Source organism: Vicia villosa, linkage group LG4 (genome assembly GCF_029867415.1).
Source record: "Vicia villosa cultivar HV-30 ecotype Madison, WI linkage group LG4, Vvil1.0, whole genome shotgun sequence".
Taxonomy (NCBI): domain Eukaryota; kingdom Viridiplantae; phylum Streptophyta; class Magnoliopsida; order Fabales; family Fabaceae; genus Vicia; species Vicia villosa.
The window spans coordinates 144,356,153-144,380,258 of NC_081183.1; the positions used below are offsets into that span (position 1 = coordinate 144,356,153).

General features: G+C 37.8%; 3 protein-coding genes across 3 annotated transcripts; all 3 read left to right on the forward strand.

Moving 5' to 3' along the window:
- The first annotated feature begins 6,503 nt into the window (after window positions 1-6,503).
- On the forward strand, window positions 6,504-7,614 carry LOC131599849 (uncharacterized). The gene is made up of 3 exons (XM_058872102.1): window positions 6,504-6,718; window positions 7,030-7,100; window positions 7,204-7,614. The coding sequence occupies exons 1-3, from the start codon at window positions 6,546-6,548 to the stop codon at window positions 7,449-7,451; spliced, it is 492 nt and encodes a 163-aa protein (XP_058728085.1). The 5' UTR covers window positions 6,504-6,545; the 3' UTR covers window positions 7,452-7,614.
- Window positions 7,615-11,661: 4,047 nt separating this feature from the next.
- LOC131595383 (putative protein FAR1-RELATED SEQUENCE 10) lies at window positions 11,662-14,434 on the forward strand. The gene is made up of 4 exons (XM_058867727.1): window positions 11,662-11,817; window positions 11,954-12,980; window positions 13,066-13,509; window positions 13,641-14,434. The coding sequence occupies exons 2-4, from the start codon at window positions 11,958-11,960 to the stop codon at window positions 14,265-14,267; spliced, it is 2,094 nt and encodes a 697-aa protein (XP_058723710.1). The 5' UTR covers window positions 11,662-11,817; window positions 11,954-11,957; the 3' UTR covers window positions 14,268-14,434.
- Window positions 14,435-20,029: 5,595 nt separating this feature from the next.
- On the forward strand, window positions 20,030-21,151 carry LOC131598012 (uncharacterized). Its single transcript, XM_058870664.1, has 2 exons — window positions 20,030-20,755; window positions 20,885-21,151. The coding sequence occupies exons 1-2, from the start codon at window positions 20,030-20,032 to the stop codon at window positions 21,149-21,151; spliced, it is 993 nt and encodes a 330-aa protein (XP_058726647.1).
- The last annotated feature ends 2,955 nt before the right edge of the window (window positions 21,152-24,106 follow it).

The window sequence follows — 24,106 nt, forward strand, 5'->3', positions numbered from 1 at the left end:
AAGATGGCCCTAGTCTTGACAAGATCTTGGTCAGCATCTCTTGAACCATATTGTTGTGTCCTTCTTGCCTCACCATGAAAGCGCTATACTCAGCATTGAGTGAGCTTTGCTCATCCTGTCTCCTCTGAATTTCTTCCAGGGTCCTTGCAAGACGAGAAGGTTCACCAGAAGAAGCTTCACCGCTTTCAACCACAGGAATGGCATGTTGATCTGCAGCTTCCATAGATAGATCATTTGCATGGATTTCCTCAACAGGAACAGTTTTAGCAACATGATCTTCAGCATCTGCTTCTTGCATAGAAGCATCTCCATACTCTGCAGCAGGAATTTCCGAGTCTCCATTCTCAAGTGCCTGAAGAATGGCAGCTAGATTTCTGGGAGCAGAAGGACCTTCAACTTCTGGTGGGTCAACAACTTCTGGAATGACCAAGCTTGGGTCTTTCACAGACGGGTTTTCCCTCAGATAGTCAAAAAGAGTCTTGAAGTCTCCTAGCAGAACAGGATAATCAGGAATAAAGATAACCATATCCCTGCATGGATTTGCTTCCATTTCAGCAGCCAGTCTTAATACTTCCAATTCATCCACAAAGGGCTTCTCCTCAGCAGCAACACAATTTCTGAGAGGATGGTAGTATATACCATTATCTTCCTCCAGAAGGTAACCAGAGTAACCAGGGGCAGCAGCCACTAGTCTTTTCTGTACTCCCATTGCTTCTACTTGAAAAACCTTGCGAAATCTTCTCCAGAGATTTCTTGTAGAAACATCATCCAGACCATTTAGGAATGCATCCTTCAGAAGGTCTAGACTGCTAATCACCTTATGTCTGAAAAGTTCCAGGTAGGTATAGGGTTCAGGTTCAGGCGGGTTGAAGGTGAATTTGTAGTCAGGGTAGAGAAGACAGTAAGGTTGAGATATAGAAGGTGGAGGTACGGTGGATGAGGAAGAAGGAATATCTGAGAGAATGATTAATGAGGATGGAATATCAGAAATGATAGATTTAGACGAGGATGGAGTGTTTGTAAAGGGAATTGGTGAGAAAGATTTATCAGAAGGAGTTGGGGGAAGAATACTTAAAGGTGTGGGGTTTAGAATGGGAGAGGAGAAGGATGATGGAGAAGGGTTTGGTAAGGTGAAGTTTACTTTTGGTTCAGATGGAGGTGATTGGAAAGATGGTTTAGGGACAGAAGGAGGTGGAGTAAAGACCTTTCTGGAGATTTGTACAGAAGAAGAAGAAGATCTGGTTCTGCGAAAGGAATCTCTGATCCTTTTATCTCTTCGTTCTTTAGAGTCCACCTTGTCAGGATCATAGGTGACCCTCAACTTCTTGGCTCTCTCAGCCTCATCTTCTTGTGCTTTTCTTTTTAGCCTTGCCTGTCGTTCCTTCTTATCCTTCTTCAGAATATCATTTTTGGATGGGAGTACTCTGCCACGGATCCAAGCAGGATCAACGTCTGATTTCTTCCTAACACAATCTTCCAAGTAAAGCTTGACAACATGATCAAGTTCTTTATGAAACAAGGAGATGAATCCTTCAACAGCAATTCTTCTTGACAGAATGTCAGGAAAGCTTGTGCACACGAAGGGTACATTCTTAATGAGTTCCAGTCTGAACAAATCAACACCATTGAAGATGGGACCTTGAATTACTCCAAGAGAAAGCGATGCATTGCGATTTCTGATAGAGTCCACAACTTTGCTTTCAATCAGAATGTCTGAAATCATTCTTCCGAAAGGAATGGTTGTTCTTGGAATATGAGGGTACTTCGCCCTTTCATCTTCTCTTGATTCAAAGATAGATGTTTTCAGATTCTCAAACAGAATATGAGAGATGTTGATCTCTATCTTTTTGCCAATGCAGAAAAGAGTGTACTTGTGAGTCGGACTGATGTAGGAGGAGAAGAGCATCCTTTTTCTATGGTGAAGAGAACCCAGAATAATCTCAGCCCATACTTTATAGAAAGGCCTTAAGGTGCCTGTGTTATGAGAGTCAATTCCAAAAACCGTAGAGATTTGTTTTTCAACTGGAGTCCAGTCAACTGTATTGGGTTGAAGACCAGACCAACCTTCTTCATCATCAAGATTGTACAGCTTCCTGATGAGCTTCTCAGTGATAACCACTTCATGCCCTAGCACAAATGAAATGATGGCAGTTGGTGTAACCGTTGCGTGTACCCAAAAATCCTTCACAAGTTCAGGATAAATTGGACCAACCAATCTATCAAGATAATTAGACCATCCTTGCTCAAAGATTCTTGCATCACACTGAAAGCCATTAGCTTTAAGGTTGTTGATGTCCACAGCAGTTTCACATAAAACCTCCAAGTCCTTCGTGGGTATCAAGCAAGTTTTCAAAGGAGCATCTTTATAACTTCGTAGACGGATTTGTGAAGAAGTAGGTCTCTCTTTTGAGGAAGATGAACAAGAGGAAGAGTTCATGATGATAATGCTTTGAGATCAAATCAGAGAACTAGGGTTTGAAGAGAGATGCAGCGAAGTGAATGCACAAAAAAGAGAGAAAGAGAGAAAAAGAGGGAATGAAGATGAAGCGGGTTATTTAAAAGATTTAAAAAAGAAATCATTATGCATTTAATGAGAAATGACATTAGGAGAGAGAACACAGTAAATGAAATGATTTAATACAGTTACCTAGGTCGGCGTCTTTTCAACTGCACGCTTTGTACTAACCGTACAGACACGTGTTCACCATCAGATAATAGATGACAGCTGTAAATTTCAGAATAGACTTTACGCCTTCAGATTCTGATCACTGCTTCTGATCTGATCAAGTTTCTCTTCTGGAAACATTCCTTCTGAAGTGTGTTGATATAAATCTGAATAATCTTCTGATCCATTACTTCTGATATACACAGCTTCTGGAGGTTCACTTCTTTGTTCTACAGCTTCTGATACGACAAAATTGTATCTGCAGAAATTCTTAAGCTGCTTCGTTTCATCAGAAACAAGTTTATCATCAAACCAGATATTTATTGATTCGTCCACAATCAATGTTTCAATGTTGTATATTCTGTAGCATTTAGAGCATTCAGAATAATCAAGAATGAAACATCAATGCTTTAGAGACAAACAAAACAGATGGTTCCAAGACTAATAAACTTTCTTTTCTGAATTCCTACAAACATAGTTTCTTCAACAGATTTAAGAACCAGAGCTTGGAAGACAATCTTTCTTCCCTTCAAGTGTTGAGACCAACTTGAGTCCAGGTGACATGTCATGTTGATTTTTATCTTCCTTGTCGCCAAGAGAATCTGCAAAAGAAATAGTCTTTTTCTTTGGTACCCACATTTTCTTGGGTCCTTTCTTGTTAGTTCTCCTCAAGTTCTGATTGAACTTGGGTTTAACATTGTAAACAATAGGAGGAACAGCATGATAATTCTTAATGTGAGTTTCATGATATTTCCTAGGTTGTGTCACATGCTTTTTGGTGTGTGTTAAGTGAAAACTTTGAGCATGTGAAGTGTGCCTAATATCATGGGAGTGGCCATACTTGAACTGATCATACAATGGCTTGTATGTGAATTTCATTTCATCAACAGGTTCAAGTTTGTATGGGGTTTCACCCTCAAAACCAATGCCAACTCTTTTGTTTCCAGACACAGCATATATCATAGAAGCTAGCTGACTTCTGCCAATACTTCTAGATAAGAACTTCCTGAAACTTAAATCATATTCTTTCAGAATATGGTTTAGACTAGGAGTGGATTTTTCTGAATCAGAAGGGGATCCAACATTATTGGATAATTTTAAAAGTTTTTCTTTTAATTCAGAATTTTCCAACTCAAGCTTCTTTGTTTCAAATTCAAATAGCTTTTTCAGCTTTTTGTATTTGAGACTAATCTGAGACTTGAGTTCCAGAAGTTCAGTTAGACCGGAAACTAACTCATCTCTAGTAAGTTCAGAAAATACCTCTTCAGAATCAGATTCTGATGTAGATTCTGATTCGTCATCTTCTGTCGCCATCAGCGCACAGTTAGCCTGCTCATCTTCAGAGTCTGAATCATCTTCTGACTCATCCCAGGTTGCCATAAGACTTTTCTTCTTATGAAACTTCTTCTTGGGATTTTCCTTCTGAAGATTTGGACATTCGTTCTTGTAGTGTCCAGGCTCATTGCATTCATAGCACATGACCTTCTTCTTGTCAAATCTTCTGTCATCAGAAGATTCTCCACGTTCAAATTTCTTTGAACTTCTGAAGCCTCTGAACTTCCTCTGCTTGGTCTTCCAGAGTTGATTTAGCCTTATGGAGATCAGGGACAGTTCATCTTCTTCTTCAGATTCTGATTCTTCAGGATCTTCTTCTCTAGCCTGAAAAGCGTTAGTGCATTTCTTGATATTGGATTTTAATGCAATAGACTTACCTTTCTTTTGAGGCTCATTTGCGTCCGGCTCTATTTCATGACTTCTCAAGGCACTGATGAGCTCTTCCAGAGAAACTTCATTCAGATTCTTTGCAATCTTGAATGCAGTCACCATAGGACCCCATCTTCTGGGTAAGCTTCTGATGATCTTCTTTACATGATCAGCCTTGGTGTATCCCTTGTCAAGAACTCTCAATCCAGCAGTAAGAGTTTGAAATCTTGAAAACATCTTTTCAATGTCTTCATCATCCTCCATCTTGAAGGCTTCATACTTCTGGATTAAAGCTAGAGCTTTAGTCTCCTTGACTTGAGCATTTCCTTCATGAGTCATTTTCAAGGACTCATATATGTCATAGGCCGTTTCCCTGTTAGATATCTTCTCATACTCAGCATGAGAGATAGCATTCAGCAAAACAGTTCTGCATTTATGATGATTCCTGAAAAGCTTTTTCTGATCATCATCCATTTCTTGCCTTGTCAGCTTTACGCCACTGGCATTTACAGGATGTTTGTAACCATCCATCAGAAGATCCCATAGATCACCATCTAGACCAAGAAAGTAACTTTCCAGTTTATCTTTCCAGTATTCAAAGTTTTCACCATCAAATACCGGCGGTCTAGTATAACCATTGTTACCGTTGTATTGCTCAGCAGAGCCAGATGTAGATGCAGGTGTAGGTGTAGACTTTTCACTTTCATCAACCATCTTTTACTGAAGCGTTTTTCTCTTCCTGAATCTTTTCTAAACACGGTTAAGTGCTTGCACCTTAGAACCGGCGCTCTGATGCCAATTGAAGGATAGAAAAACACTTAGAAAGGGGGGGTTTGAATAAGTGTAGCTTTAAAAACTTGACAGATAAAAATAAATTTCACAGTTATTTTTATCCTGGTTCGTTGTTAACTAAACTACTCCAGTCCACCCCCGCAGAGATGATTTACCTCAACTGAGGATTTAATCCACTAATCGCACGGATTACAATGGTTCTCCACTTAGTCAGCAACTAAGTCTTCCAGAGTCTACTGATCACACACTGATCACTCCAGGAACAACTGCTTAGATACCCTCTAAGACTTTTCTAGAGTCTACTGATCCACACGATCACTCTAGTTACAATCTGCTTAGTTCACTCCTAAGACTTCCTAGAGTATTCTGATCCAACCGATCACTCTAGTTCCTTACAACTTAATGTAATCAATCTAAGAGTATTACAAATGCTTCTTAAAAGCGATAATCACAACTGTGATATTTCTCTTAATCGTTTAAGCTTAATCTCACTAAAATATTACAACAGCAATGTAGTGAGCTTTGATGAAGATGAAGATTCTGAGTTTAGATTTGAACAGCGTTTCAGCAAGTTTGATATGAGTTGTTTTGGTGCAGAATCGTTTAGGATCATTAACCTTGCTTCTCATCAGAACTTCATATTTATAGGCGTTGGAGAAGATGACCGTTGAGTGCATTTAATGCTTTGCGTGTTCCGTACAGCATCGCATTTAATGTTATACGCTTTTGTCAACTACCTCGAGCCTTGTTCACGCTGTGTCTACTGACGTAGCCTTTAGTAGCTTTTAACGTTCCTTTTGTCAGTCAGCGTAGCTTGCCACTTGTACTTTCTTCTGATCTGATGTTTGTGAATACAACGTTTGAATATCATCAGAGTCAAACAGCTTGGTGCATAGCATCTTCTGATCTTCTGACCTTGAAGTGCTTCTGAGCGTGATACCATCAGAACTTCAGTGCTTCTGTTCTCTTGTTCTTCTGATGCTTCCATAGACCCATGTTCTGATTCTGCTTCGACCATCTTCTGATGTCTTGCCAGACCATGTTCTGATGTTGCATGCTGAACCCTTTGAGACAAAGCTTCTGAGCGCTGAACTATGTGTACTCTTTATATATTTCCTGAAAGGGAAATTGCATTGGATTAGAGTACCATATTATCTTAAGCAAAATTCATATTATTGTTATCATCAAAACTAAGATAATTGATCAGAACAAATCTTGTTCTAACAAACCCCATACTACCCCTGACTTCGGAAATGCATTTCCGAAAATGCAAGAAAAAGGTGTTTTCGGAGATGCATCTCCGAAAATGCCTTTTTTCTTGAAAAAGTTGTCTTATTTCGGAAGTTCATTTCCGAAAACAGTATTTCGGAAGTTCATTTCCGAAATGCTGCGCGTTATGCAGATTTATCAAAACACTCCCCCTCCCCCATTCATTTACCCTAACTCAAATCAAAAACAAGCAAAGGCGAAAATTTGTGCAAACACACTTCCAAGGCTGCATCAAGGCTCCAATCACATTGCTATACAACATTCAAAAGCCCACAAATCACTCAATTTGTAAGTTTTAAATTTGTTAGATTCATTATTCAAATGCATGTTATTTAGGGTTTCAATTGCATAAATGATATATGGACTGGTTGTTAGTAGTATTTAGGTTGTTTAGAAGCTTTTTGAATTGGTTTTATGTTTGATTTTGGGGTCTGCCATGGAAGTTGCAGAAAACTCCATCGCAGGGATGTTTCGGAAGTTCATTTCCGAAAACACCTCCATCCCAGTTTTCGGAAATGAACTTCCGAATTGTATCAGAAGTTCAAATTTTTTAGTTTTTTATTTTGTCTCGCATATTAATTGATTTCAATTGTTTACAGGAACATGTCAGACAACCAACCAGCACGCATCAGACAGGGTAGGGAGACCCAGACTGCGTCGGCTAGAGAGGGTAGGGAGTGTCCGTTTTAATTTGCAAGTACTTTATTTTTAACGCCCTTTCTTCTTTTATAAAAGGAGGTCTCATGGACCTTTCTTTCTTCATTTTTACGCAGGAATGGGTGGCGCTAAGGGAAGAAAGGGTTCTTCAACCTCGTGCTCTCGCGGAGTGAAGGAGGTGAAGGAGAAGAAGAAGGTTTTGACTGGTTCTGCTTCTCGTCCCCTGGGGGTCCATGGCTCGGACGTGCAGGCTCAGTCTTCAGGCGTGAGAGTCATGATCAACGCTGATGGTTCTGAGACTGAGTGGGATGAGGATTGGTATAATTATCTTCATTCGGAGGAGTTCGCTCGTCGGGCAGAATAACGTGTTTTTGTTTTGTTTGATGTGTATTTTGTAACGCTCGTCGGGCAGAATAACGTGTTTTTGTTTTGTTTGACGTGTTTTGTTTTGTTTTGTTTTGATTTCGGATTGTATCTTTCGCACAGTGTTTTTGGATTGGATTTATCATCTTAGTATTTTCAGTTTATCTGTTGCTTATTTTTATTTGGCGTTTGCGTTTAATTAAAATGCGAGACAGTTTAAGAAAAAACATTAAAAAAAAAACAGTTTCTGCATAATTCGGAAGTTCATTTCCGAATTCACCCCCATGAGGTGTTTTCGGAAGTTCATCTCCGAAGACACCCCCCATGAGGTGTTTTCGGAGATGCACTTCCGAATTGTGGAAATTTTTTTTAAAAAAAAACGCTTCGGAAGTTCATTTCCGAAGCAGGGGTATTTTGAAATTTTCGCTGGGGTGATCCCCATAGGGAGGTGGCTAAAGAAATTTTCTATATTTATTATGTTTCTTCCATTCATGGCAATCATCAAGAATTATAATATGGTATCAAAGAGATAAATATTCCAATTAACCCTACCATATTTATTTGAGTCTTGAGCATTTTATTCATCATTTCTTTACTATTTTTTCTCAAACATCAAATTTATCAAATTACTCATAGCAAATTCATGAATGTAAACAAAATGAATACATGAGTCTTAGTATAGCCCGTAACGACCATGTTGAGTCCTCAACACTAAATGAAAGCTTGAAGTTATGCTCTAGACACTGAAAAAACGTATGCACTTTAGAATCATCCATGAAATTCCCAATGAAAGTGAGATTATCTAGGTTGACATCTCCAAAACCAAATTATGTCTCGACCTGAGTCAAGTTAATACTGGTAGGATAAAGCCCTATATAAATGGATCAAGGTTAATTACCTATAGTTCATTGGTGGAAGCTACATCATTAAGTTCTTAAGTTCTAAAGGTGAATTCCTTCAATTGGGTTTTTTGGGTTCTCCATATTAAAACTCAAATAAAATATCATAAAGGAAAAAGGAGGAAAATGAAAATATCTTAGGTTTAAAGTTGTTTGATCGAAGAAATATAATGTTGATGCGAGTAATTGAACAAAAAATTATAATTTGGAAGCTTTTCCACTATTAGAAATACACAATTTGCGAAAAATAATATGCATGTATATCTGTGGATTTTCCTACGACTTTATAAAATAAAATAACTTTTCCTGCGGATCGTGATTTTGCAGAAAATTCCGCAGGAATACCTGCGGATTTTTTTTGCGGAAAATATATTTCGAATAAAAACAAAACTAAATTATCAATAAGAGCTTAGAATTATCAACTTGTGTGATATTTATTTACTCTTTTGTATGCTTCTCTATCAGGTATTTTGTTTGAAGGATGCGGCCAGAATATAGAAGCTCCCAATGCTTCTATTAATGTTGTACAAGTTGAACCAACCCACATTCTTATCAAAATCTTAATGAGCGCTTTGATTCATAAAATGGGTACGAAGGCGTTGCCTGCTTCCAGAAGCATGTTATCTGATGCGCTTAGAGTGTTTTATGTTGACTTCCTTTAATCAAATTTTGTTTCACCCTTTTAGAGGCATCTCATCAATGTAAATTATTAGTGGTTTTTTAATTAGAGGTGTGCGAGGTAGTTCGGAATTGTGCACTCCCTTGGTAGCACTACACTTGGATTTTGGTGTCGGTGAATCTGGAATCAAATAATCAACATATTCATGATAAGAAGGAGTCTGCTTAGTTTATGAGTCATCTTGGGTACTTTTTGCCCTTTTAGACGCACCCTTAGTTTTAACCGGCTGGGAAGGACGTTTCAAATCGGTTGTTTCTAGAAAAAGCGACTTTTCTCAATTGTTCTTTTATGTGCAATTTCATGGTGTCATCCACTTTAGAAAATCTATCCAAGATCACTTCCAACTCGGTTGTGATGCTTACATTGGATTCACCCTCTTTCGCCGATTCGTAATCATCAAATGGGAGTCTTTTCTAATGATTGATTACTTCATCCATGCGTATCGTGGAATTCAACTTTATCTTTTTAGAAATTAGACAAGAACATGGAAACCCGTAAGTTTTCCGAATTGTACACCCACACTTTGAACTATATGGACCCGTCATATCTGCCCACTTCGCTTCATCAAAAATAAAATTCAATCCCTCTGGGGATATGTTGAAAATCAATTGCGAGTAGAGAGTGTTTCCCTTTAACTAGTGTTCCAGTCTTGCTCCAAAAAAATGATGTTTGAAGTTCATTATGTTGATTTTGTAGCATTTGGTTCACCGTGTCCCATCCCCTACAAAAATTCCCCTTGCTATCACCCAACCATTTCTCCAATGCCGCATGTGCAGATTCAACTCGATTGAATGTTGTGAAACCCAAATGTCTAACTTGCTCCGTCCAAGCGCATACAACTTTCTCTTTCACCTTTTCAATGATAATAGATTCAACATATTTTAGAAAATCGTGATATCCGACACACAATGTCCTGAATTGTACCACATTCTTCGTATACATCTCTTCGATACATGAATTTAAAATAACCGTCCATGCACCCATTATCTTCTCAACCACAACACCGGGTATGATGATGTTCCAGTGTCATCCTTTTTTTATTTCATGCCAATCGCGAGTTTGGGCTTAGATCTCACTTTTTTGTTATATGATACCGACAAAGTAATGTAGTTGATGTCGGAAAGACGATAACAATCGCATTCATAAGGGCATTATCTCGGTCGATAACAATGACACTAGGCATATTGTGTGGATCAACCAATAAAGTCTTGCATATTCCCAATGCCCATGTAACGTTATCTTCTTTCTCACATTCCAAAAAAGCGGATCCAACCGAAAATGTGTTGTCCGTAGAGGTCACACCAACCATTTCTAGAAGCGGAAGCCTATACTTGTTGGTCTTGTACGTCGGATCAATTATAAGGACGGTTGAAAATGTGTTGAACAGGTTGATACTTTCGGGATGAGTCCAAAATATGTCACGAACAGTAACGTTTGAAATAGAATCCTTCTCTTTGCAACTTAGCCGACACAAAATTGGATGCCCATGTAGCTTGGTTTCCAATGCGTGATTATGAAGTCCGCAAACGACTCTAAAACGCCACAAACCATCAATCCTACAAGGTACGCGCAACTTAAACGGACACACACACTTTCTCAATCCCATGTCATCATGTTTTAACTTTCGATTTGTTGGAACATATCTCCCACCCCTCTCGCATTTCATCACAACAAATGCTTTCCTTCTACTAGTGTCATTGTCGGACCTTGCTATCACAACGCCAAATCCAAGTTTACTAGCTTCAATTTGGATCCACTCAAGCAAATGTTGACGAGAAGTGAAAGTCATTTCATTTGTAAATTGTGGTCGAACATCTACTGCAACGACATGCATTTAACATCGTCGCTCACCTCTTTTGGTTTAGCATCTTCGTTGACCTCCTCCGGAACTTCTACTGCATCTCTGGCAATGTTGTCGGGATGCACCATACCTAATATGTGCATAAAACATACATTCTGTCAAAAGTGTTTTTCTAATTCTGTAACAAACCTTATTTCGGATATGCACTTCCGAAATAAGTTTGGTGGATTTTGGATAATGCATATCCGAAGTAACGCAATTTTCTTCTTCCACAAATCAGCACCAATGCAAGGAAATAAGAGATGAAATGAGGAAACTTTACCTCAAATTGTAGCTTTCTATGCTCTCTTTGCTATGATCAACCACTTGAAACTTGGTTTGAAGACGAAAAATTGATTCAAAATGATTGAAGTTTTGGAGAGTTTTTTTTAGTGGAACAAAATGAATGAAATAGTAAAGGTGAGAAAATATATATGAAGGGTTTTTTCGGTTATGCATATCCAAAAAACCTCTGACATTTTAAATTCAACGTTTAAATAAAAAATGTTTGAAGAATTGTACATTCGGATATACATATCCAAAACATCTTAAAATGTGAAAAGGGTGTATTCGATTATGCATATCCGAAGAAGATTTTAAAATTTTCAGATGTGTTTTCCACTTCTATAATGTAAATGAGAAATTCCCTTTTTCTCCTAGTCAAATGGATTAAAAAGTGTATTTCAAATGGCCGGTAAATGAAGCCAATTTTTTTTTACACAAAATGAACTCAATTTTTGTAACAAAAGAAAGAAAGAAAAAGTATACAAATTTTGACTATATTTTAGTAGAAAAAAATCCCCAATTTTGGCTTAAAGTGTAGTCAGATAACCGGTTAATAATCCCCAAAATGAAAATCCAATTTAGATTACTTTTACAGTGAATCTCTAGTTGAGCTGTGAAACAAGAGGAACCAAAGAACAACTGTTTATCTCTCTCCGTATCTCCGGTATGTAATTCACAATATTCACCAATTTTCGCAATTCCACTTCCAATTCCGTTTCTGCAATTTCGCTAAATTTTTATGTTTTATAATAACTTTAAAAGTAAGCTTTTTGAGAACTTTTCACGCTCTATTCATGTAGAATAATGACTCATTTACCCTCGAAAAACCTATGGATTCGGAAGCAACAATGTCCTTGTGGAGATTGGAAGTGTTACATTACACATGAAGGTGTTTCTACAGAGGATTCCACAACACCAGAATCAGTGAAACCTGATAAAACATCTTGTATAGCTATCATTACCCCTTATGTTGGAATGGTGTTTAGGACTGATGATGAAGCTTTTGAATATTACGGTAATTTCGCTAGGAAGAATGGGTTCTCTATTAGAAAAGAAAGATCTAGAATTAGCCCGCAGTTAGGTGTTTACAAGCGCGACTTTGTTTGTTACCGATCCGGGTTTGCACCGGTGAAGAAGAAGGCGAACGGTGAGCATCATAGAGATAGGAAATCGGTGAGGTGTGGATGTGATGCGAAAATGTATCTGTCTAAGGAGGTTATGGATGGTGGTGTTTGCCAATGGGTTGTTGTGCAGTTTAGTAATGTACATAATCATGAGCTTTTGGAAGATGATCAGGTGCGGCTTTTACCTGCGTATCGGAAGATTCATGAGGCTGATCAGGAGCGGATATTGTTGCTTTCGAAAGCGGGGTTTCCGATACATCGGATAGTGAAGATGCTTGAGCTGGAGAAGGGGATTCAAGGTGGGCATTTGCCGTTCTTGGAAAGGGATGTGAGGAACTTTGTGCAGAATCGCAAGAAGGTTGTTCAAGAGAATGAGGCGTTGTTAAGTGAGAAACGAGAAAATGATGTTTTGGAGCTTCTTGAGGTGTGTAAAGCTGTGAAAGAAACTGATGTTGAGTTTGTTTATGATTTTACTGTCGATAAGAATGAGAAAGTTGAAAATATAGCTTGGTCGTATGGTGATTCTATTAATGCGAATGCTTTGTTTGGTGATGTGATTTATTTTGACATTTCTTATCGATCTGCTGCTTACGGATTGCATTTTGGAGTGTGGTTTGGTATTGATAATTGCGGTAGAATAATTTTGTTCGGTTGTGTTTTACTCCAAGAAGAAACACCGCAATCGTTCTCATGGGCGTTACAGGTTTACTACTACTAGCATAATCTGTATGAGATTTTACTTGTGCTTTCATAAATTTTCCTCTTACGATGATTGTTTCTAAATACAGACTTTTCTCCGGTTCATGAGAGGAAGATGTCCGCAAACCATTATATCCGATCTTGACCCTTGTCTTGGGGATGCAATTAGAAGCGAATTTCAAGGAACTAAACATGTCATACCACTATGGAATATTTTGAATAAGGTACATAGTTGGTTTTCTATTCCTCTTGGATCTCGCATTGAAGAATTTCAATCAGAGTTCAATGCCTTATTTCAAATTGAGAATACCGAAGAATTTGAACTCCAATGGAGCCAAATGATTTCTATGTTTGAACTTGGTTCAGATAAACATATCGATTTACTGTATTCGGTTCGAGCTTCCTGGGCACAGTCGTATGTAAGAGGTTATTTTTTGGCTCAAATGGCGACAACAGCGTATTCCAAGTCTATAGACGCGTTTTTTGAAGGGATCTTCACTGAACATACATGTTTGCGTAGCTTTTTTGAACAGGTATGTTGGTTAACCACGCTTTGAATCTGGATTTACGATTTAGAAAGTAGGTGTGTTGTTATTCATGATTTGAATCTGGATTTGACAACCATGCTCTTATGACATTTCCCCCCTTGTGTATATTGTGGCAGATTGGTATTTCTGCGAATTTTCGTCATCAATCACATGACGAGACTCAATATACAAATCTTAGAACCTACATACCTATCGAAGAGCATGCGCGAAGCATCCTCACACCTTATGCTTTCAATTCTTTACAACAAGAGTTATTGTTGGCAATGCAATACTCTACATCTGAAATGGCCAATGGATCATATGTTATACGACACTTCAAAAGGTTGGATGGAGATCGGTTCGTGATATGGTTGGCGGAAGAAGAACAGATACACTGCTCTTGCAAAGAATTTGAATCGTCAGGGATATTATGCAGACACGCTCTTCATGTACTAATAATAAAGAATTACTTTCATCTTCCTGACAAATACTATTTAAGTAGATGGCGTCGGGAATGTTCTTTGCCCGTCGAGGATGAGCATAACAACAACCAAAGTATTATTGGTAGGGAATGGTTTCAAGAATATCAATCTCTAGTTGAAACTTTGTTGTCGGAATCATCCGTTACAAAGGAGCGGTCTGACTATGTTCGCAAAGAACTGACAAAAGAACTTAATAGGATTCTTAACGAGGTTAGAAATCTGCCTGAGACTGACGATGTTTGCAGCATGAACGTGTCGGTTTCGCCAAATGGCCAAGTTTGAAGTTTTTGATTGTACATATGTGATGAAATGCAAAATTAGAAACCACTAGCATAATGATACCATGGTATTTGAGATCTGTTAATATTACTGTTGTTTACAGTTACAAGGACAAGTTATTTGGCTGTGTATAAGATGAAAATGAAGATTGTTGTTGTGTTACTTTGGCATTTGAGCTCTGTTAATATTGCTTTTATTTTTCATTCCCTTTCATATTATCGCTTAAATTTCTGCCAATACAAATACAAATATAGACTAAGAAAAATACTGATTGAAGTCTGATAGACCACAATTAGATGGAAAATTCTGGAAGTGCCATTCACCAGAACCATGGCTGTGTTTTTCACTTTACTTTGTTTTTTTAATACAAATTATATATTAGGATTAAAATCAGAATTAAAAGCTAAACTAAAAAGTATGGAAATCCTATTTCGAAAGCAATAAATCCAAACTAAGAATCTTCTGGTTTTGCAAGTTTAGCATGTGATAGCGCCTTGCCTCCTAGTATCGCTGAGGGGACACATGCGGGTAGGAATGGGAACGTGACAGATGGGCTCTCTCTGATCCATCTCTACATCAGTATCCCCAGTGTCCTCCTTAACATCAGGCATTAGTGCCTTTGTGAGTATCCAAGGGATATAGCCAGTTTCCCTCGACTTGAACATTGGTGATAGTCAAGTTTGGCAACACAATTTTGTTCACCACCTCGTTACTATGCATCGGATAATATTTGTTCTGACGCTTAGGTTTAATCAATTTTTGCGCCAGACTAGAGTTTAAATCCAACGAGGTGCTACCCTTAAGAAGGTGCAACTGTGTAATCTCAGCGCCTAAGTCTAAGGCTATGAAGGTAATCAAACCTCCAATGACAATGTCCCCTTTCTTTGTGCGAGCCACTTTTTCCATATGGGCGAGCATTAATGCCATTGTGTCGACCTCGCATGGCTGAAAACACAGTCAATAATATATAATTCTTCAATGTTCACATTTCCTGCGTTGTCGTCTTGGCCAAAGATATTATGCGCTAAGACTTTCTGAAAGTAGCTGATGGTCGGTTATGAATGCAGGAAGATTTCTTCCCTTCCATACTTAATGGCAGTTCCCCAATCAGTCGCTGCCAGAATGAGTCGAACTCAAGCGTGTAGGGTCCATCAGTGGGAACCCTGTTGACAATGCCAAATTGCGACTGCATGATGCAGGTTACCAATTTCATCTTGGTTAAACTTATACTCTCTAGTAAACAACCTAAAAACTGTCCCTCCAAAACCTTGGACGCATCTCCTACGTTAGATATAACTAAAGGAGCTGGAAAACTCAAGTGTGAGTCTCTCAGGTCAGGTGCGGCAGAGTCAGAAAAAGACTCCAACCTATCCTATCAAACATCCAGCTAACACTATCATATAAGCCTAAAGTTCTCAGACAAGAATCGTCAGTGTGCCTGGTCGGAGAAATGTCTCGCTGAGCTAGTACTTCGAACCTTTTTCTATGTGTCTTGTCCTTGAACTCAATTCTCAAATAATTTGGATGGGTGGGGTAGTTCAGTTGGCACTTGTTAACTGAGTTAAGGAAACTGTTGGTCCAGGGTTCAAATTCTGACAACAGTATTTATTTGTAAACAAGTTGTTGATACTTATAAATCAACCATTTAAAAAAAACCCTTAAAAAAAACCCTAATAATCCAATTGTTCCACTCTTGGAGGCTTTTTGAAAATTTGGAATTCATGCAAGGGCGGATTTATGTGTATGGCATTGGGGGCTTGAGCCCCCATGAGAAAATGAAAAGTTCATTTGATAATATTCCTCTTTACTTTTATCAGCCCCCATTAAATAAATTAGCTTTACTAGTTACACGTATAAACTTATCATAAATTTATTTTTTTACAGTATTTATTACTTTAAGTTTTGCATTGAGTTCAACATTATCTGGTTTTTTTAGTGAAATATTTTTTAATTTTTATTTACTAATGCATTCATTTTAAAGTCTGATATTTAAAGGTATTAATTTTGTTTAACTAATATTATTTTTATCTTCTATTTATTTTTAATGATTGTAAACTTGCAAATAACTTTTTTGTGTTTATTGAAAAAAATATTTTATATGTTCAATTAGTTTTAAAGATTAATATTTATGTATGGACAATGTAATTTTTTTTATACGTACATTCAAATAAATTATTACAAAAATATTTATAGAGACATTTTTGAAACTAAACATAAAGTAAAATCAAATAGTGATTTGATTTTATGTATGTATAAAAGATTACATTGAAAATACATATATATTAATCTCTTAGTTTAATTAGCAAAATAAAATCAATCATCACTAAAAAAAAAATAGGAAGTTTGGTTTTTTTCTTTTTAACCATCAAGAAAAATAGCTAATTAAATATTTTATTCTGTTACTAAGATTATTATTTTTAAAATGATGAAATTTATATCATAAATTTAATATTTAATAATAAATTTTAAAGTAGAAATGAGATTTTTTTTTAACTAACCAATTTTTTTTTAAAAAATTCAGAAATAACCAATATTTCAAAATAATTACGCAAATAACCAGTTTTTTACTAAAAATACACGTTGTCGCCAGGGGGTGGCGACAACACTTATCTTTCAATGTAGTCGTCATTGGACCTGGCGAAGCTGTACAAAAAATGGGTGTTGTCGCCACCCCTCTGGCGACAACGCCTCCCTTATTTTTTTTTCAATTTTTTTATATAATTTTTTTTACCTATTATTTTTTACTATTTTGTTTGTTAGAAAAATAATATAAATAAAAAAAATAAGTACCAAATACATTAATCATTAATCATAATAAAAAAGTACATTAAAATTTAAAAAAGTACAAAATACATTAATCATAATAATAAAATTTCTAATGACCTAGCATGGACCCTGGTACGATCCGCACCTAGGATGTCTAATAACTCGTGTAGAAGGCTCACGAGTTGGTAGTTCTCCCCTATTCCTGCGACGTCCCCTCTATTTGGTTCCTCTTGTGTTTGAGACGACGGTCCCTCAATGCACTCCGGGTCTACAAAATCGGTGAGCCGTCCTTGACCTCTAGAATTCCCGCTATAGGAAAGGCGGGTGCCCGCGGCGCCTTTAAAGCTTTGTCTTAGTGGGTTGAAATTTCTCCTGGTGGGTGCGGCCTCGAAGTTTGGTCTTTGGTAGTTGGTGGTGGAATCAGGTTGTTTAAAATACATTGGTTGTGGTGGTGTATTGAAGTTCAATGGTTGATTGGGGTATTGTGTTGTTTGTTGGTCGAATGAGTTGTATGGCGGGTATTCTTTTTGTATGCCTATGTCGGGGGTAAGTGGTGGTGATCTGGAAGAGCCCCCCACATTGAGATCCTGGTAGCGTAGATGGTGGGGTTGAGTTTGTGGTTGAGTTTGAAATGGTTGTTGGTGGTGGTATTGTTGGAATTGTTGTTGGTAAATAGGTTGTTGTTGGTTTATTGGTTGTTGTTGGTAATTTGGTGGTTGTTGTTATGGGTAATATTGTTGTTGGTGATTTTGTTGGAAATTTGGTGGTGGTTGTTGTTGTTGGAAATTTGGTGGTGGTTGTTGTTGGAAATTTTGTTGTTCTTGTTGGAAAATATGTGGTTGATGTTGTTGTTGTTGTTGGAAATATGGTGTTGTGCTCGCGGGTCTGCCAAATAGAAAGGGTCAGACACAAACATTTCAGGATTTGTGATCGTTCTGTACCAGTCGACATATTCAACCGTTGGTTTCATTTCGGTCGGTGCCATAGGAAAATGTAGGACAGTGGTGGAACGATGAGCCCATATTTTACGGTGCTCTTTAGCGAATGTCTTCCAATTTTTTGTGTACCACTATTGGCTGACCTTTTGCAGATGCCAAGGTTCCAAACACTCAGGGGGATCAAGGATACCTTGATGCATGCCGAATTGGAGCTTCACACGGTCACTTTGGTGCATCTCCACAGTGGTGAACCGTATGATAGGTGATTTTTCCGTCCAAATAGTCGCCTCTGCAGGGTCGGGTTCATGGCCCAATTCCAAGTACGGTCTCCAAATAAACTGCAGCGAAAAAAAATTAATTACAAATGATAGAAGATAGTTTATTTTACAAATATAGTTAGAAAATGGAAAGTTTTAGTGGTATTACATCTTGGGGTCGAAGTCGATCCAAGAGTTGGCGGTAAAAAATTATTTTGTTTACAGGCGTTTTGGTGTAATCCAACCCAGTTGCATTAAACCTAAACACATCCAAAAATAAAAATCAATATAGTTGTAATTAATAATAGAATAAATACACTAAATAAAATAAGATCATTAAATTACCTTGACGCGTAAGGGAAGATGTAAATGTGCGAGTTTTCAGGGGCTAATACCGGCATTCTCCATCATCCTCATGCTTGTAGCAAGAATGCACATCCATAAAATGTACAACTATCCTTTGTTGCATTTTTGCACAAGGAGCTGTAGAGGTAAGCCAACAGCGCAGAACCCCAACTATACGTCTTAATTTCATCAATGTCCTCAAGCAGAGACAAATACATAAAATTGACACTATTCCCCGTGCCTTCGGGAAATAGAAACCTACAAAATAATAACATAATATACATTCTAGCTTTATATAGTTTATTTTCTTCGCTAGAAAACTGATCCAACTTAAGATCGTCATAACGTTTTTGAAGGCCCGCAAGCTTAATACCTTGGCCCCTACCTTTTTCTCGGCCCTCACCCTCAATTAAATCTACACCCAACATTTCGACGCATAGAGCATTGGGTTGTTGGACATTTCCAAACACTGCTTTTCCATTTGTTGAGAGACCCAATAACATGTACACGTCCTCTAGCGTGACGGTACATTCACCCGTTGGAAGGTGAAAAGTATGAGTCTCGGGCCTCCAACGCTCACACAATGCTAATATAAATTTAGTATCAATTGTGGTATGTACTAAATTCATTACGTACCCGAATCCCGCACGGTCAATATAAGACACAATCCAAGGGTCGGGAGCATTCATCGGTTTTGCACAGGTCCGGAATCTTGTGAAATCCTATAAAAAACTATTGAACCATAAGTATTTGATTACCTTAATAAATAAATAAATAAATTGAATTGAGTAAACTTAAACTTACGTATTCGACAATGTTTGAAATGGTTCCTCGATGCTCTTGACCCATAGTTAGAAGAGACATGTTCGCAGGAGTTATAGACTATTTGCTCTGATGAAAATTGTTTGGTGATGATGAAAATGAACAAAAATGTGCACCTATTTATAACCAAAGACACAGAATAAAAACATATAAATAAGTTTGACAAGACAAGTGCATGCAATGGTTGGAATTCGTACTCAAAGCAAGGTGCCACCCCCTTTGGCGACAACACTTAAAAATCAATTGATGTTGCCACCCCCTTGGCGACTACTCTCTAAATTCAATGTTGTCACCACCTAGGTTGGCGACTTCCTCCATGCGTAGGTGTCACATGCATGGGCCAGTCTGCATGCATGCAAAAGTGTAAGGCTAATGTGTAAGAGATTCCCTAGGTACGCAGATGGCATGCATAAGTCTTGTCAAGGTTGATTCTTGCATGTATTATTGCCACTACCTAATGTCTTGCATGCATTCAAACGGTGTCTTGCATGTATTATTTATGCACCACTTCTCACAAATATTTTGACACACATTCATCAACAACTTCAATTTATTGAACAAATATTTCTACATTCAAAAGTAATGCATCCACCCCACAATACAAAGTTCGGGCTCACATGAATGGTGAGACCTACCAATGCGACACAAACGATTTTCTATTCCGAAACACAAACTCCACACGTTTTTCTCTAAACAGAAAAGCGGATTTCGCGTATCTACAAAAAAAATCGAGTCCAAAATTAGAGAACCAGTCTCTCAATTTTCTTACCAACAACCGTATGTTCAACCTAAGAACTCGGTCAGGTTTTATCAAACACATATACAGTCTGACATAGAGGTTCAAAACATGTTCCTTAACCATGAGTATCATGGTTATGACTATCCGGAGTTGTACATAGTGTTGGAGCAAATTGTTCCGTCGCAAAATATGCAGTCACAGGTTATTGATCCCGTTGTTGATGATGAACAACAACCCGAAGATGTCGTCGATGAAGAAACTGAAGTAGAAGATGTGGTTGATGAGTTGGTGAACCGTGATTCCGAAGATGAAGAACAAGTTCGAGTACCCGATGCGCATGCATATTCACCTCCTGCGCACTTCACAACACTTAAGTTGGGGGAGGATGAGCCATCGTCTGACATGTTCTATAACCCATATATGAGGTCAGACGAGGAGTTAAAAGAGGGTGACACATTCCGTTCAAAGGAAGATTGTATGCTAGCTATAAAAAACTGGCACTTAGCAAACTGTGTTGATTTCAAAGCTGATCGCTCAAATCCAGAAAGATTCACTATTTTGTGCAGAAACCCAGAGTGTGGATACATGCTTAAGGCATCATTTAGGAAGAAAGTTAATGCTTGGGTGATACGTTCGATTTCTCAAGCCCACACTTGCGTTAACACAAATATGGCGCAAGATCATCGGAAACTAAGTCATGACATGATATGTCATACCATAATACCTCTCGTTGAAGCTGACCCATCACTGAAGGTGAAGACGATTATTTCCCATTGCGTTTCTGTGTTCAAATATAGACCGTCGTACAGAAAGACTTGGTTAGCGAAGCAGAAGGCAATTGAAATAGTCTACGGCAACTGGGAGGAATCCTACCAAAAACTTCCTCGCTACTTGGATGCACTTCTATTATATTCACCTGGGACGGTTACTATATTGGAGATACTGCAAGCACAATCCCAAGACGGTACCCCTCTTGAAGAACCATTTGGTAAACGCAGGGTATGCCTTAAACCAACCTGAATTTCAATACTACCGACATGAAATAGATTTGTCAAATCCAGATGCGGGGAGGTGGATTGACAACATTGATAGAGCGAGATGGACTAGGTCATACGACGATGGGGCGAGATGGGGCCACATGACTACAAATCTTGTGGAATCAATGAACGGCATTTTCAAGGGCATATGAAACCTACCTGTAACGGATTTGGTGAGTGCAACATATTTTCGGATGGCAACTTTGTTCGCCACAAGAGGTAAGCGGTGGAATTCAGTGATACAAACACAACAGGTATACATCGATGTCTGCATGAAATATATACAACAAGAATCTTCCAAGGGGAACACTCATCGAGTTACAGAGTTCGACCGTCATGGCCACACCTTCAATGTCAAAGAAACAATTGACCACAATCATGGGCTGCCACGACAACAGTATCGTGTCTCAATCCCATATCATTGGTGCGACTGTGGCCAATTTCAAGCCTATTGCATGTCTTGCTTCCATGTCATTGCAGCATGTTCATATACTCACTTTGATGCATTATCATTGGTATCAGAAATTTACAAGGTATCAACGTTGCTCAACGTATACGACAATTACTTTCCGATGCTAGCGGTGGAGGCATATTTGCCTGTGTACGAGGGGGAAACAGTTTGGCACAATGATTTAATGCGCCGGGATAAAAACGGTCGACCAAACAGCAAGCGTATTAGAACCGAAATGGACGCCACTGAAAAAATGCAGAGGAAGTGTAGTATATGTCGTGAGGTAGGACATGATAAGAAAAAATGTCCCAATCATGGATCTAGTTCCACAACATAGTTTTTAAGTTCAATGTTATTTGTTATTTATTTTACCAATGAAATGGACTTTTTTTTATTAGTCAGATGAGTTACAACACACATGATAAATAACATAAACTAGGACTAGAAATAAAATTTTAACTAAAATCAACAGTTTAAAAGACAACACAATGACTAAAACAACAACACAACAAACAATTAAAATCTAAGAAATTACAACAGTTAAAACAATGTCATCTGTTCCATCCATTATTTGTTCAGTATCAAGGTCGGTTTTCACATCAACCCACCAACGTATTGTCTCTCCGGTCATAAGCGACACCCTTGTTCTAAGCCTCTGGATCCTTTTGATTTCTTCCCCAGGACTATACTCCCCTTCTAACTGTGACATCAGAGTCCGCTTCAGATTGTTGAAGTCGCGGATGTTCCAAAACGTAACCGACATAAGGGGTTTGATCGGAGAATAAATAACATTCCCGTAATATCTTTTGTATTCCGGTGCCTGCACAGGACGACTGGATGATGTTCGGAGCCATGACGGTGGCCTTATGCGAGACATTAACAATAATGTGCAGTGAAAATGGGAAAATTGGAGGAGAAAATAATGAATCTTGATGGAGGAATGGACTGCTATTTATAGGCAAAACAATGCACACAATTTAGTGTTGTCGCCACCCAAGGAGGCAACCGGGGCCCACGCATGCAGGTAAAAAAATTATATAAAAAAAATAGAAAAAAAATATAAGGGAGGTGTTGTCGCTAGGGGGTGGCGACAACACCCATTTTTTGTACAGCTTCGCCAGGCCCAATGGCGACTACGTTGAAAGGTAAGTGTTATCTCCACCCCCTGGCGACAACATGTATTTTTAGTAAAAAAAAACTGGTTATTTGCGTAATTATTTTGAAATATTGGTTATTTCTGAAATTTAAAAAAAAAATTGGTTATTTAAAAAAAATCTAGAAATGAGATCACCAATCCTTCTAAAATTTGATGAAAATTAAAAAGTATATACTATATTCAATAATATATTTATTTATGAAGTTAATTTTTTTTTTGGTAAACTTTATGAGTTAACTTTGATTATGCTTAGTTCAGGTTATCACTGAAAAATGATTAATTAATAGGCTTAATAAAAAAATACTATTAAATATTTTCAAAATATAAAATTTAATGTTAGAAATCCACCAAAATGTATGATGAATTTCTATCAATCTTGATGAACAAAATTGTTATCATCACACGATAACAATGAAAAGAGAAGAAATTTAAAGAAGAAAATATATTAGGATTTCTGCAAAGTAACTTTCTGCTCACAAACTGTGGAAAAATTTATTATTCACTTGCAACTGCAAATTCTGTGAATACAACTCAATTGACTTGATTACAAAATAATAAAGGTTACTCCCTATTTATAGATTTATGTTAGCTTGCTTCCTAAGTCAAAAGTCCAAAACTATAAAAGCGCAAAATACCTATTATGGAACTAAATCAAATATAATCTATTTTAAATCTAAATTAAATCTAGTTAGATATAAAACAAATCTTTTCGACACTCCCTTGTCTTTGTTGAACAAACTGCTTCAAACAAGGAATTAGTTTTAACACACCACCTTATTCATTATGTCTAAGCTATCAATATTCATCATAGTCTTAGTCTTCTGAATATTTCAACCTATGCTCCCTTCGTCATGATGTCTGCAATCTGATTCTCAATTATGCAGTGTTCCAAGTTCATCTTCCCATCTGCTACCTGCTCTCGAAGATAATTGAACCTCATTTCGATGTGCTTGCTTCGACCATGCGTTATCGGGTTCTTCGCCAGGTTGATAGCCAACATGTTGTCGATCTTCATGGTAATTGCTCCATGATCTTTACCTGTTATCTCTTCGACCAAGTTCACCATCCATGTTGCTTAACATGCGCAAAGAGAAGAAGTTATGTACTTTGCTTCGCATGATGATAATGCCACTACTGATTCCTTTCTCGAGCTCCAAGCAACTGGTGCACCACCTAGCATAAACACATATCCTGCTGTGGATTTTTTATCCTTAGCATCACTACACCAACTCGAATCAGTGTATCCCACTAACTTGCATTCTTTTCCTTTATCAGTTGTAGGAAATAAAATTTCATAGTTGAGCGTTCCTTTTAGATACCTCAATCCTCTT